General features: G+C 39.7%; 1 protein-coding gene across 3 annotated transcripts; it reads right to left on the bottom strand.

The window, feature by feature from the left end:
- Positions 1-9,059: 9,059 nt before the first annotated feature.
- ARMCX3 (armadillo repeat containing X-linked 3) lies at positions 9,060-13,838 on the bottom strand. Of its 3 annotated transcripts, none has more exons than XM_061178670.1 (5): positions 13,690-13,838; positions 13,081-13,160; positions 12,727-12,787; positions 12,390-12,460; positions 9,060-12,119 (listed from the first exon to the last, which is right to left on the bottom strand). In XM_061178670.1, exon 5 carries the CDS (start codon positions 11,968-11,970, stop codon positions 10,831-10,833), a length of 1,140 nt encoding a protein of 379 aa, XP_061034653.1. In that variant the 5' UTR covers positions 11,971-12,119; positions 12,390-12,460; positions 12,727-12,787; positions 13,081-13,160; positions 13,690-13,838; the 3' UTR covers positions 9,060-10,830. The 3 variants fall into 3 exon arrangements, with proteins under 3 accessions (XP_061034653.1, XP_061034654.1, XP_061034656.1); XM_061178671.1 differs by lacking the exon at positions 13,690-13,838 and adding an exon at positions 13,536-13,681; XM_061178673.1 differs by lacking the exon at positions 12,390-12,460.
- Positions 13,839-16,147: the final 2,309 nt, after the last annotated feature.

Genomic DNA, 16,147 nt, shown 5'->3' with positions numbered 1-16,147 from the left:
TATTTTCCATAGCAATACTCACAATTTTCATTTTGTCTTCTCATTCCATGGGGGTGACTGAAACAGTATCAGTTCAAGATCTACTGTTTTCTCCATGCTGTGTCTAAGTTCAAGAATGCTTATGGAGTGCCTTAGAGTTCTTAGAAGGAAGGAGTCCATGTGGTTCTAGTATTATTCTACATAATTCACCACTTCCATTCCCTCCTTGTGGCCCCTTCAGACAAGATGGCTCTCTATTTGCTTCTGTGTCTTCCTTGAATGATCAAGGCTTTCTCTGCTGCTTCCCTGCCATTGCCATTCTGGGATACAGAAAGCTTGGTAAGACCCTATATTATTTGGCTGGAAGAAATATAAAACAGCATTCCCCCAAGATATCTCTTAAGAGGCATCACATAAGTCACCTACACAATCCAATCCCACAAACCTATATGAGGAACTTCCAGTCAATAGCATGCTGAACTGACTCGGAACTGACCCCTTCCACTTAAAACTCACAGAAATTATAGAATATGAACCCCCTCTAAAAGTAGTAATATAGTCAAGCTCATAATCATGAAATGGAAATCCCCAAGGAACAAAGAAGGAACTTACAGCAGTGAGCAAGAGATAAAGACGAACAGATGGATATTGGCTTTAAGGGCTGGGGAACAGGGTTTTAATCCCACATGGCCACAGGAGGCAATGCCTCTAGTCAGTGGAAGATGGGAGGCTGGTACTGAGCTCCTGTCTAAATCCAGATCTCATAGAAGCACAACCAGTACCTAAAATGATGACTAGAAAACCTTTTCTCACAGCAAAGATATATAACAAGAAAGCTTGTCTTTTATGTGAGGTTATGGGTGGATAAAGAGATCCCTGAGAGCAATCAGAACCCAGGCCAGCTCCACCCATAGGTGTAGGGTTGAATTCACAGTTCCTACATGTTAGTGAACCCAAAGGACACAAACTACATAAAAATTAATCTGGAACTGGTTAAAGTTGTATGATTCTAGCAGAGGTAAACTCAAACCCAAGGAGATAATTAAGACATTTAAAGATATATCTCAAAAAATAATCACCCAGAATGCAGCATAAAAAGGTAAAGTGGTGCAAAATATGCATGAGAAGCTAGAAGACATGGCAGAAAGAATGAAAAATATCAAAATACGCTTGGAAGAAGTTCCATAAAAAAAGACTAGAGAGAATAAGCAAAAGGTAATATTTGAAGAGATTGTGGCACAGAATTTTCAATAACTGAAGCAAGACATGAATCCTTATATGGAACACACTGACTCTTGAGCAGGTTGAATACAAATAAAACCATAACTAGACACATCTTAGTGTAGAGCATCAACTATACCTAGCATGATACTTTCATGTGTTTGGGCTTTGGGAAATGACAAAGCCCTTCCATAAACTTTTCCTGAAGAAAGGAATGGGGAAAATGGAAAAGTAAGAAATACTGTGGGAGAGAAAAACAAGAATATAAGTTTATATCTAAAACATAATATTATATCATATATGCATACACATAAATATGTGAGAGAGTACATGGAAATGTTCATGTAGTTTTTGGTGTCTGTCATCCCATCCCTTAGTAAATTACTGTATATTTTTTTCTTTCTGACTATTCAGAGGTTTCCCTCAGAGACATAAGTAGGATGAGCCCATTGGGAAATGGTATCAGCTGTTGGTCAAGCCATAGTCTCTACACAGCTTATTTGCCTGCACCCTGTTTTCTCTTGGACACTAAATTCTGAGCATAGCTTTTTTAAGCTACAACTAAGGTAATCAACGTACAATACAATACAATAATGATAGCTGGAGCACTGTGTTAATGAGATACATTGCAAATCTGGAAGAGGTAAGAGAGACAGAGTGAGAAAACAAACGAATTATGGGTAAGAGTCTAAAGATACTTTCTAAAAAATCTTTAATCTACCACTTAGGTAGGCATCACTAGGTATGTCTAAGAAACAATGTTTGAAGAAAATGCACATATAGTGAAGAATAAATGCAGAATCATAAAATTATTTCAATCAAATCCCAGTCCTGCCTCCAAGGGATATCTCCCAGAAGACCTTCCTTGGAGTTTCTATTCTCCAAATTTCTCCAGTCCCTTGTATTACTTCCACAGATGACTATTCATATTCACGTCTGTGCACTTCAAAACTTATATTATCTCCCACTGAAATAGAACTACTTAAGGAGTCAGATATAATCTTTAGCAAAATAAGTAATAAGAGCACTGAAAGGAATACAAGTAAAGCAGAAAAAAATAATTTCTGGGATTGAAAAACATGATTTTCAAATTTAAAAACAGATTAAATATAAGAGAAAATACATTCTAAAAAGGAGAGAATTTATAGGCACATCCTCTTACCTTAACAAAATAAAATTAGAAATAAATAATAAAAGATCACCATTAAACGTAACTGCCTGACAATATAGCACTGTTCTCCATAATAACCCCTGGGTCAAAGAGGAAATTAAAAGTAAAATTGCAAGCTATAAGGAAAGCAAAGAAAAAGAGAATACATCATATCAAAGCTTATGGGGCATGGCTAAAGCTGTATTCAGAGAAAAATAAATAATCTTAATTACCATTATTATTCAAGAAGGCCATAAATAAAAGAAATAAGCCCTATTCTTGAAGCATTAGACAAGCACAATAGAACAAATCCAAAGATAGAAGAAATTAGTAAAGTTAAAGTTAAAAATAATGACCACAAAAAACATTGTAGAAATGATAAATAAAAGCCTGGTTCTTTGAAAAGGCCAATAAAATAAACACACTCTTCATAAGTAAAACTAAGTAATAATGGAAGAAAAGCAAAAGTATACAAATTATGAATAATAAAGGATTTCACTACAAAAATAGATGTGATTAAAAGTTATAATTTTACATATACATCTTTGACATCAAATTTAAAAATCTAAAGGTAATGGATGATTTCCCAGTAGAATAGAAGTTACCAACATTAACCCAAGAAATAGAAAATTTGAGTAGACAAATTACAAGAGATAAGATTGGAAATGTGACTGTAGACCTACCACTAAAAAAAGGAATCAGGATCAAATGGTTTTGCAGTTCAGTTCTATCTAACATTTAAAGAGGAGATAATACCAATATTATTTACACTCTACCAGAAAAGAGGAAAAAAATTGAAAGTTCACTAATGAATTTTATAAAGCTAGCAAACCTAAGACCAAAACCTGCTAAAGGTAGTACATAAAAGGTAACTATAAACAAATATTAATAATAAATATAAGAATCAAAATAAAACATTAACAAACTATAAAACTTATAAACAAACAGAACTCAGAAGTTTGGCAATAAAAAGCTCTACTATGACCTAGTAGGATTAGAAAAAAATCAGCAGCTACTTCTAATGGGTACCAACAAGAATAGAAGGGAATAACTTAAATATTGAAAGTGCTTTTTACCAACAGTCAACAGCAATCCTCATTCTAACCATGAAATGCCAAAGTCATTTCCACTAAAACCAGGAACAAGTCAAGGTCATCCACAATCTCCATTTTTATTCAGTAGTATTTTGGGTGATTCTAGTTATTGCAATAAGATAAGAAAATAAATAATTAGTGTAAAACTGGGAAAAGTTAAAAGCAATTTCTATTTACAATTGATATGACTGTATTTGTCTAAAACACAGAGGACTATTTAAAAATCACAAAGTCAATAAGCAAAATAGAAAAGGTGGTGAGGCAAAGATAAACACAAAAAAATCAATAGCTTTCCTCTATTCTAGCAAGTTTTTAGGAAGTATTGCACTCTAGAGACCATGTGCTAACATTATTTTCTTATTTCTTTTGCTTAAAAGGATATATATTGCTAATGAAAGGAGTATCCTCTATCAAACTCATCCATAGAATGTTTTAGTCAATTGCTACTTCAACCAATTGTTTCAGTGTCAATGTGTCACTGATGTTTATTTCAGTTTTTTCATTATATTATTTTCTCTATTTGTACACAAGTGTCTTTTATAAATTTAAATCTGTATCTCTTCCAGTTTTTTGATAAGAATATTATTTTATCTTGTAAGTGTCCACCAAAATGTCTTAATTCATAGTGCTCAAGCCTTCTAGATCTAACAGTTCATTCCATGTTTCAAAAAGATCGGTTTCTTATCTTCGGTTCCAAGGCACATGTGACAATATGTAACAACTCTCCTGCTTGGAAGACTGAGTTAGCTAGCAGATTTTCAAACTCTCAAATACACCGATTAGCTTGTTCATTGTCAATGCTTTGAGTGAAGTGTTGTCACACTCGTGTAAGTCACTTGCTAGACTACTTTTTACAAGTTGTGGCATTTTCACAGCCCATAGTGCACTGTATATACCCTTTGGTGTTTCAAATTTCTTCATAATAGACCCATAAACAATTAATTACTAGTATCACAACCCAATACTATTCATTCCAACTTTAATAAAACAGGTTCTGTGATATAGGACTTCACCAACAGTCTTCAGTGCATCATGCCTCAAAGATAGCAAAAAGAGCAATAATGTTTCCATTTATAGAGAAGAATAACATGTGGTAAATAACCTATAACTAATAATCTCTAAAAAGTTCTGTCAAAAAGTGGAGAAAAGGATGGCATATTCAATGTCTGGGGATGGGAAAAAGAAATAAAATTACATCTCTACTTCATACCACATACAAAATTATATACCAGAAGGATTAAACACACACACATACAAATAGCTATTTTTAAAAGCTTGAAGAAAATATTAAAAATTATTGTAAACTCTTGGGGTAGGAAAAGCTTGCCTCAGCATGTCCAGAATCCTAGAAGCCATAAAGGGAAAGGCTGAATTATATGACTACCTGAATATGTAGCTCTTCTACAGAAAAAGACACCATGAACAAAGTTAAATGAGGTAGGATATGCATGGAAATATACACATGATGTATTTTAAGTGAAATAAAAGTTGCAGAACAGAACAATATATGGACTGTGATTTCATTTTCCGATAAAAATATGAATACGTGTATCATTTATGTTTAAATACACATAAAACACATTCATAGTAGGTAACTGTAAAAATGGGCGAGAAAAGGGCAGTTTTACGTTTTAATTCATATTTATCTGTTTTAGTTTTTAATAGAACTGCTATGGTTTAAGAAAATACAATAAAGAAGATTAAAATAGAGTTCATTATGAAAAATAATCTCTCAGACTGGTGTTAATTCCCAAATCTGTCTCAGAGTGGTAGTCAAATGCCCAGGTGGATGCATAATCCTGTCCACCAATGCAGAAGCTATAATATGGCCTTCTTCCCCAGATACTAACTTTTCCCCTTTCTAAGTTAAAACAAATATATCTGGGACTTCTATTGATAGTTTTAAAATAGCTGAAAAACAATTCCAGAGTGTTACTAATATCTTAATATTTCCCCAATTATAGTCATTTCCACCTAAACACATGTGATGATATATGTATGACATATTTATAGACATTCACAAGTTATGACATTCATAACATAAAGATTTAACTTTTATATCGGAAGAAAATCAACCAGAATTTAATGGAATTATAAGCGACATGGTGCAATTTAATACTTCCAATTTTGGCTATAGATTACACAGACCAGCATAACAAGAGCTGATGATTGATGATGTTAAATAATAAGTGATTACAAAGAATCATTCCCCAAGTCAGCTTAAATGGATTTAAGATTTAGAAAATATTTTAAATATTGTATGTTTTATTTGGTCTTGCCTAGATTTCATCCTTTCTAATATCAAAAAGAGAATCCAATTTAATTCATTTTAAATGATGGAAGAAGGTAAAAATTAAAAGTTTTCTTTTATTGATCCATTTCATTATGTCAGGGTTTTCATTACAGCTTATTGAAAGAAAGCCACAAAAATTAGCAAGATTATAGTTAAACCACATTTTAGCGAAGACTGAAATAGAGATGGAAAAAAAACTAAAGAGGTGACAATTCATTTTGCTTGAGATTCAAAAAAAAATCAATAACAAATTATCATTACTCATCAAAAAAATTCCAGAAAAGAAAGATACTAATCAACATGTAAGAGAGAATGCATTGCAAATACTACAGTTTTCTCCTGTTGTAAAAGTATACATCTCTCACTCTGTATGAAAGCTAATTGATAATATATCTTAAAAGTCATAAAACTACCATCAACTGATGATCCACCTCTGGCAAAGGGGTATCTAGGCAGACAAAATTTTTAATTGTGTCCAGGGAGAAAGATGCTCTAGCTCTTGAATACAAGTATTTGATTTCAGCCACAAGTCAATCTCCATAGCAGACGTGGATGCACCTGGTTCTTCTACTTTGACAGCACTAACATCTACCTAAGTCAGCTTGCTCTGATTCCCTGAGCACTAAATAAACAACCTTCTGATGATAATTTGGTTTCTGATGCACATTGATCTTAGGGAGAGAATGTTCTGAGCAGCCAACACTAAGAATCTGATCTATTTGGTAATTACATTTCTTATAGTAACATAGACTGTCATTCTGTTATTTTATTTTCAAAACGAAATTCCACCCCATTTAATAACACGTTATGTCCATGTGCAAACTTAGAAAAATGCTCAATAAACAGAAGGCTCTAATGCCCAAACAAAGATGCTTGTATTACACTTACTCTTTCACTTTTTAAAATGTAAATGGTCAACAGGGCCAAAGAGTTACACTTAGCCCACTGCCAGTGCTGGATTGAATTCCATTGACATGAACCTGTTAGGATAAAGTTACCCATCCAATAAGGCTTCTTTCCCACCCCCTACCTTCTCCCTCCACTCAGGCTTACCCCCAAACCCAACATTGCCCAAGCCCTTAACACAAGGCCTGAGAGGGACCCAATGGAGAGGGGAAAGCATGGAAATACACATCTCTGAAAGTAAATATGTGTTATCCTGCTTGACACCACACCTCAGGGCAGAGCAAACCAGGGGTCATTACCCTAGTCTTCTGCACCCCGAGATGGCAGCACGATAGTTCTGCTTTAAAGGCAAGGAAGAGCCACAGTTTAAACAGAGAAATCAGAATAAAACGTTCAACCTGGGATGTGATGTAAAATGAATGTAAAAAGATAGCATTGAAAATAGTCATAATCACTCTTCAAAAAAACCATTCTCAAGGGAATTTAGCGGAGAAATTAACCAAACAGAGGCATAAACACAAAATTTGCCTGAACCACATCAATTTGCTAAACCTACACTTAGAATCTCTTTTGAAACAAGGCAAGTAAAATATGAATTTAAAAATAGAAAACCAGTTTCCTGAGCCTTGAAATATTATGCTTTGGGTGACAATTTATAAGAGAACTCTACTCCACCTTTGTAAAATTCCCTTTGAACACATTTGACTGGGATAGACCCACTTAAATTCCTAAAACCATTAGATGAGAGAAAAACCAAAATAGCAGAATATCCTCTGAGTTTCTAATTTCCTCGGTTACCCAGAAGTTGCCATCCTCTCTAAAGAGAAGACACTGCCCCCTCCCTGCCCCGATGAGCTGCCACAATCACAGAACTGTGCCCTTCCCAAAATGTTTGAGAGTGGCAGCCTCCGATGTGAAAGCATGAGGACATCTGCGTGTGGCTGGGCCGGCCCTGTGGCCTCCCTGGACCAGGCAGTCACATATCTGTCTCACACAGCACTTACCAAAGTCTGGGTGATTCCGTGCCAAACAATACCAGGTGTGGGACATCAAAATTACATGCAGTGCACATAGGGCTGTGCCACGTTAAGACTGGTGCCTTCTCAGTCTCTGTTCAACAAAGGTCCAAAAAATCTTGGCATCCAGCCACACCCAGGTCACCGTATTACCACAGCAATGACAATTATTATTCTGTATCAAATGCCCACCGGTGCATGACCTGGTGTCACGGGAATTAAGCGGTCACCCACAAAAGACACAGAAGCACAAAGAGACTACTGCCAATGGTCTCTCAGAAGGAGGAAATAAAAAGACAAGTGTGAGGGAGGGAGAGGGAAGAAGAATGGGAAGGGATGAGAAAAGAGACCTGCAGGAACAGATGGACACTGGTCAGACCTGTGCCCCTGCTGCACGGTGGCTTTTCATTACGCAAGTTGACCTCATTTTTCACCCCATGTAGAAAAGTCACTCAGCACCCCAAGTTCAACATGGCTTGATCTGAATATTTTTTAGGTGTTCAAGATACAGATCCGGGTCAGGGGACAAGTTTGTTCTTGTTGTCTCTATTTTCTTAAGGATCTCCAATGAATAATTTTTAGTAGAAAAATAGAAAAATTTTAAATCAGGCTCTGAAAATTCATCTACAGTATCATCCAATTTGATGTATAGAATATATAGGTATATGGATAGTACAAGTGTCTGGAAGGGTATCCACAGGTGCAATTCTATGCTTCTCTCCCCAGCTGCCACAGTCCCTTACCCAGTTCTTTCTGCAGCCCTCCACTCTTACTCTCTGCACCTTCTCTCTGGGGATCACATCCACTCCAATGTCCTCAATTATCATTCATCCTCCAGTGGCCCCCAAATCTGTATCTATAGCCTAGTCTTCTCTGAGCGCCAGATCAATACATTCAAGTGACAATAGGGTGTATCCATCTGGATGTCACACAGTTACCTCAAACTCAACTTATTTTAAATGGATTAGGCTTCCCCTCCCAAATCTTTTTCTCCTGCCTAATAATAGAGCAAGAAAAATGTTAGTTCCCTTTACCCTCATCCCATCCTTAAAATTGATGTCAAATTAGCCCCCACGTGTTCATGATTCAATAGGGTCACCATACCCAACAACTTTAAGCTAACCAGTCCTTGGTCCTTTTGTCTACTATAGGCAACATTAGAGTAAGTATATGGAAGCCTGGGGCTAAAACCAGATCATAACTGAACAGAGATTTTACCCTTTCCTGGCCTCATGTATAAAGCAGGATAACATCTCCAAACTGACTAGGAATATGTTGTGAGGGCGGGTGAGATCATGTCTGATGAAACACTTTGTGTCCTTAGAAATAAGAAAACCCTATTTCTTTGAGAAATTATTGTAACAGTTGCCTTGCAGGAATGACATCACTCTACACAGTGGTCACTTAATAAGTGCTAAACTTTATTGTTGTTATTATTTATTAAATGATGCTGACACGTGGCAGAATGCCCCCAGCGAAACAAAGGTCAACCAAAAAAGCTATCAACCTTGAATTCGAGGGAATTAAGCGTGCTCACTTTTCTTAATTAACTGCTATGTGCCAGAATATTCTAAGTATTTCCCATGTATTACTTCATTTAATCCTCACAACGAGCCCCATCTTCAGCACTCATCTATTATTTCAGAGAGAAAACTTCAACCCACCTCATGTTTAATCTAAATATTTTTTCCACTCAGTACATGCTCCAATCAATCACCTGCTCCATTCCCAACACTTTTCTTTTTCAAAAATTTTTGAAAAAAATCAGTATTTGTTTTAGATAAATAAGAACACATAGATGAATAAAAAGTAAAAAGTTAAAGATTACTCTATCCTTCCACCCAAAGATAACCACTGTTACTATTTGGGTGTCTGTAATTCCAGAGTTTTTAGTGTCTACTTAAACGTCTTATATTCTCAAAAAAATGGAATCATACTATGAATACTGCTATCTAACCTACCTTTCTCACTTAACAATGCATGATGAATATCGTTCCCTGGCAATATGGATTGCAAGTGACATATTTATCTTATACCACGTGAATATTCCTTAATTTATTTAACCAATCCAGTGTGCTAAATTGTTTAAGTTGTTTCCAGTTTTTACTATTTCACACATTGCTGGGATGAACAGCCTTGTACATACAGTTTTTGGCCAATGAATCAATTATTTCCTTAGGACAAAGGGTTTACCTATTTTAAGGCTTATGATATGTATTACAAAATGGCCCTCCACAAACCTTGTGCCAGTGTAAGCTCATTCCTGCCACCAGGGTTTGAAAGGATCCATTTTGCCACACCCTCAAGCACACTGCACAGTGGGTGAGAGAGGAACTTTTATATGAATTCCAATTATTCTTTCTAGTCAAAATTATTTACTGGCTCTCAGCGTTCAGTGGGATAATATTCAAACAGTTCTCCACAAACTGGCTTCAGCCAGCTTTCCAAATTTATTTACTTCCCATCCTTACATTCTCCACTCTAAGCAGACTAGTCTCCCCCTTACTGTCATAAGAAGAGTTCCTGCCTCCATGCCTTTCTCACACCAGTCCCCCGTCACTCCCATCATACGGAATGCCTTAACTACCTATCCCATAGAGGACTCATTTTAAATGGCCACTTCCTCCATAAATCTGTAGCTGACTATTGTATCCCACAGAAACCTTTGCTTCCTCTGTGCTCTGAACACACATATTTGACGATGAATATATGCTTGAGATATTCTGTTATCTTTTTGTTTGTATGTTTCTTATCTCTCCAACTAGATTATAAACCAAAAGACAAGGATGGTTTCTTTTTCTTCTTTCTTTTTTTTTCCAGCATTAACACACAATTTTATTGATAATACACAAATTAAGTCAATGCCCATGACAGGAGGGAGCTTATTTATGACGAATTGGTTCACTGTCACTTATGCAGAAGAAATAGTAAAAATATTTCAATCTAGGCAGTGAGATAAAAAGCAACAAACTTGTTTTCAGAACAGGTAGTGATATTCATTCATCCAGCTTAGACCTGAAGACCAACTCAGATAAATATCAGCGTTGATGATACAATATGATATTCATTACTCAAAATTGGCAGCTGAAAGGATTCCTTTACCATATAAACAAGGTGGAGAAAAGGAATAGTTTACAATGTGTGTTGCTTCTAAACTACAAAATCAAGAAGTTATTCCTGGCTCTTTGGGAACATATGCTCAGCCAGTTTGGCCATGAATTTTCCAACTTTTACTTTCACCAAAAAATCATGATGGCTTTCTATCCCCAGAATCTTATCAGCACACACTTGAAATTCTTTTAAAAAGAAAAAAAGTGAACCTTCGCTGAATTGATTCTGAGTAGGTTCATTTTCCTCCCATTTAAAATTGTCATTTATGTTCTCAAATATGACCAGAAGTTTAAGAATCACCTCTTTGTTCTCCTTCTTATTAAACAGGGAACCCAGTGAAGATGGTACTTGGGCCCTGAGCAGTTCTCTAGTCATGGCTGGATTTTCAGCCAAATTCAAAAGGAGTTTCAAAACCTGAAATTTGGTTTCTTCATTTCCTGCTGAAAATAAACGAAAAAAGTCTGAAATGGAATTAGCAAGCATGTGCTGATACTCATTAGTAACAGTCATGTTCGTAAGCAATCTTAGTCCCGCCAGCTGCACAGATGAGTTCAAGCGAGAAGTGATTGTGTCATCACACACTTGATTCATGTATATCTTAAGCCTGCGCTGATTTTCAGCATTCACACTCAAGTTATTTAGGACAATTAAAGCCTTTTCCTTAACTATGGGATCCCGAGTATTGAGAATCTTTGCAACAATTGGGAGACCACCCAGATCACGAATAATATCTCTGTTAAATGCGTAAGCAGCGTTGTTACCCAGGGCAATTAAAGCTGCTTCAAGAATATAAGGCTTTTCAGACATCTCAACCAAGCAAAGAACTTTTTGCAACTCTTGAGGGGACAAAATAGTATCATCTGAATTGGGGGAAGCCCTTTTCTGCACGGCCCGACGAGCCCGGGTAGCCCTGGCCCTTGCCCTGGCCCTAGCTCTGGTCCCAGCCTCAGTCCCAATCCGGGCCCAAGGTGGGTACCATACTATACCTTTGTTCTCACTGTTGTCATCATCATCATCAGACCAGTCATTGTACCTGGCCCCAGGACAGTCCCCAACATCATCCACATCCCCAGACCCGCCCTCAGCCATTTTCTCCTTGTTCTGTTTTCTTCCCCTGGTCAGTCTATAAATGCAATAGCAGGCGCCAGCCCCAATCACCAGTCCTGCAGTCACCCAGCCTACTTTCCTGGCGTAGCCCATGCAATCGTCCCTGACGATATCAGGGACCAAGGAACAGAGTAGTCACAGGCTGGGGGAGGAGGGCTATGGGCCTGGCCTGGGTGCAGGCCTTCGGAGGATGATTGTCTTCAGCCACTTCAAGGCCACAACAGCTGATTCTGGAGGTGGACCTAGCGGGTGGAGGAAGGAAAAGGGGTTTGAGTTTCTCTTCTCCTTGTGTTGTCCCATGCAGACAGTTGCACAGAGGGATAAGTAAATGAGTTCTTGGCAGGAAGTGTAGATTGTTAACAAACTCTTTCCTCCTCATTTCACTCTCCCCCTACCCTCCGCAGTCCACCCCCTCCCCAAGCCTAGATAAAGGCAACGGAGCCCATAGTCTCTGCTGGGCCCTCAGCCACCCCAACCTCGGGTGTTCCCAGGGAGTGGCACCTTGCACTAACCTCCTTCAGACAGGCAGTTTGCCCCTTCTTCCCTCCCCTGGAGGTGTGCCACGCCTAACAACCCTTGCAATCTGCAGAGAGACCAGAGCCAGTGAGAACTGAAGCCTTGATGGATTGACTGTACATTCGTTGCTTTCCTGATTCACCTATATAGGTTGTCAGATTTTTTTTAAAAAAAACCTCTCTATGCCATCCAAAACATGCACGTGCCTGCCCCTTCCCTAGCCTGAAATGGGAGGGATGTTAGGGAAATAAGGTAGGATTGGGTGAGCCTGTCCAACCGCGGGCGATTTCCAACCCCTCCCCCATTCCAAGCAGCCCCCACGCCCACACCGACCTCTACTGATCTGAGGAAACTTCCTCCCTCGCTTCAAGTGGTGCCACCTGCTACAGCAGACCTGCAGGATGACAGATCGAAAACATGGGGACTAAATGCTGTTGAGAGAAGAGGATTATGAACAAACTATCTGATAGGTTTCCCTTCTGTCATTCTCCCCCACCCCACCCCCCGCGACACACGCGCGCGCGCGCGCACACACACACACACACACACACACAACGCACGCCATTTCGCCACAGTCCCAGGAGTGCAAGAAACACACTCAGACTCAGACCCAACCTAGATTATTGCCATCTCTGGTTTCTCCCCACCCCCACCACCGCCCCTGTTAGGGTCCCCATTTGGTCTTACCCTCAAATCGACCTTCACCGATCGGGGTTAATTTCCTTCCTCTTCTCTAGCCTGGCGTAGTGCCGCAACCTACGGAAAGACTGGCAACCCGGGAGAGGCTCGGACCCACAAGACACAGAGCCATGGTCAGGAAGACACAGTCACAGTCAGAAAGACGGGAAACAGCCGCTACCAAGTGCTTGGTGGACGGACCGGTCCCCAGAACAGAAAACTCTTTCCTAATTCGGAGGCCTGGTTGTCAAAGGTTTCCCACCCCTATGACCCCTCTCGGGGTTCTGCTGACACATCACGTTGCACACCCCTCTCCCCATGTCCAGCCTTTCCCCGCCGGCACTGTCCTGGAGTACTGGGGGCAAACACCCAGGCCGCAGCTCCCTTTCCAGATTATGGCCTCGGTTCCACCAGATTCCCACCTCCTAATCTCTGAGCTCCTCCCCAAACACCCCGCTGCTCACCATTTCGCAGCAACGAAATGGGCTGCGGGCGGGACAGATGTCTTGGAAAGCCGGCGGCGAGTGGGAGAGACGACGGAGGCGCCCCAGGACCCGCGACGGTCTCCGCCCTGCGCCCTCGGCCACCCCCACCTTCTGGAATCTCCGAGGCACTGACCTGCAGGGATCCGGGACAATTTCCTTCTCCTCCTCCTTCTTGCCTCTGCTGCAGGCCCGCTCGCCCTCAGGGCAATGGGGAGCTGGTACTCAGACGGGAACAACGACCAGAACAAGAAGGACTTCTGCACACGTCAGCTCTTGGTCACGTGAGAGCTACGTCATCCACCAACTCGGGTCCCCAATTTCCCCTCCCACCAGCAGTGCGGCAGAAGAGGGCCCGCCCCCCTCCATTCCCTCCCCCATATCAGGCCTTGTTACTCTTTCTTCTTTGCTAATCCCATCTCCCTGTAGTTGTGTTTGCCTTCCTCTGATTACCAGAAAGGGACAGCATCTTCCCCTGGGGTTACTGGCCACTTGTACTTTTTGAAAAATTGCCTCTTCCTTCCCTAGGCTCCTGGGGCAGCAACCTCTCCTTCCACCTCCCCACCTCCCAGCTACAAATGTCTACCGTTTCCTCTGAAATCTAGTCCCAGATCTGAAAAGAAAAAGCCATCAGAAAAGGAGACCTGGAGTGAGTGTGGTTTTTTTCTTTCTTAATGCTTTTTTGTTCTTTCAGTTCTGCCCTCTCCCACCCCCAGCCTACATTCTTTTTGTGAGAAAAGAATTTCTGTAAAGCTATTTTCATTTGAGAAAAAAAAAAAGAGTGGGAGTTGGAGAGTGATGTTGGGTGATGGCCTCCAAAAGTCCCACATTTTCTCACTTGCAGGGAGTGTTACACACTTCACTCAAAGCAATCTTAATGTCTTCTGGGGCCTAGCACATAACACAATCCTGAATGAGCTCATCACTGTGTCTGAGGATACATAAATCTTCTGACTAGGCCAGTCTTCTAAACAGGAGACTTTCACTCCCATCAGTTAGCAAGGAAGAGGCATGGAGACCTCAGAAGCCAGTGACACAGAAAAGGTTGAGTAGAAATCACAACTATGTCGTGGATGTCCGTCAGATAGAGAGGCACGCACACTGACAAAGTGAGTGGCAGACAAAGAACATTACAAAATATACAAATAGTATCATCTTTAAATGAAATAGGTGTTAGAGGAACACTGAGACCAAGACAAAATTTGCTGAACTCGGAATCTAGCAATTAGTGTGAAACCTTTTCACTGACTGCTTTGATGAACTCAATGATTCACCTGTCAGCAATGAGCAAACTATTTAAGAGTGGGAAAAATAATAAAATAATGTCAGAACACAGAGTCTACAGTGGGATATGCCCTAATATTTAAGATATAAGTTTATTATCTGAGTATAAATTTTAAGATCCACAGACCATATGGGAGTAAATCAAGAGTCTGGGAAGTTTGGGAACAGGCAAAACTCCAGGGAAATTCATATCGATGTAACTTCTGGAAGGCAGTACTAGGATATGACTAAAATTTATTTTTTTTCTTCCAGTATGAGATATAATTGATATACAACACTGTGTACGTTTAAGGTGAACAGGATATGACTGAAATTTAGTAAGCAGAAACCAAATCAACTATATGATTCTGTGTTTGGAGAAAGATCATGTGCAGCGAGGGGGCTTCTTTAAGCACAGGAATATATGAAAAGGAGAGTCAGAGGAAAGTGTTGATAGTTCCCACCCAAGCACTGTCTGGAGGAAAGGGAGTCTTGGCGAAGATGAATGGAAAAAATAGCTTTCTTTGGCAGAGCCATCCCCGTGATGCGTAAGTGTACTTCAAATTTCTTAGCTGAGAGACACTTCTTAACGTGCACCAATGCCCTTGCTCTGACTTCAGGCTCACCACACAACCTTCTGAGGTTGTGGCTTCCCAAGGAGTAGCTGGCCAACAGGGAGAGAATGGGCTGGTAAAACTGACAGAAACCTCTAGTACCCCTGAAGGTTGTATTTCTCAGGATAAATTTTTCAGTTGCCATTCCTTTGTGAGACTCAGCTTCTCTTGTGGCCTTCTTACAGGGAGAGAATGCAAAGATCCATGGGTTTGGGCCTTCAGATATAGATTTATATATGTCTCTATGAATGGGAGTCTTTCCTTGACAGAGGCATCTGCTCTCATCGTACAGACAAAATCAGGTATTGATCATGAAGAGATGAGGACAAGACTGAACTGTAGATGCAACCTTGTCTACAGTCTTGTCAGGGAAGCCAGGTAGCTTTAGCTTAGAAGACAGCCTTGTGCATCACCATTTCAGAATTGTACTTCTATAACGTTCACTTAATGTGAAAGTGAAAACTAAAGCATGCTGTGGCAAATAGGCCCCCAGCACCTCAGTCACAGCTGAACAAAGGATTCATATCCAAAGTAGTTAAAGGGCTCCTGCAAATCAACAATAACATCTGAAACAGTTTACATTTCTCTCTGGGAAAAGAAAGGAAGTGCATTTTACATTTTACATCCCCTGTCATTTTCCCCAGCAGAAGGGTGGGCATTGTGCCCAAAACAGACCAACTCAATACTCTCTTACTGAAATTTAAACCTTGAGCAGAG

This window comes from Eubalaena glacialis, chromosome X, assembly GCF_028564815.1.
Source record: "Eubalaena glacialis isolate mEubGla1 chromosome X, mEubGla1.1.hap2.+ XY, whole genome shotgun sequence".
NCBI classification, from domain to species: Eukaryota; Metazoa; Chordata; class Mammalia; order Artiodactyla; family Balaenidae; genus Eubalaena; species Eubalaena glacialis.
Note: the sequence above shows the minus strand (reverse complement) of the source record. Positions and strands in the feature narration are given on the sequence as shown.

What these genes read in the sequence shown, in the direction of transcription:
- ARMCX3 (XM_061178670.1), bottom strand. Translation starts at nt 11,970, where the DNA reads ATGGGCTACGCCAGGAAAGTAGGCTGGGTGACTGCAGGACTGGTGATT.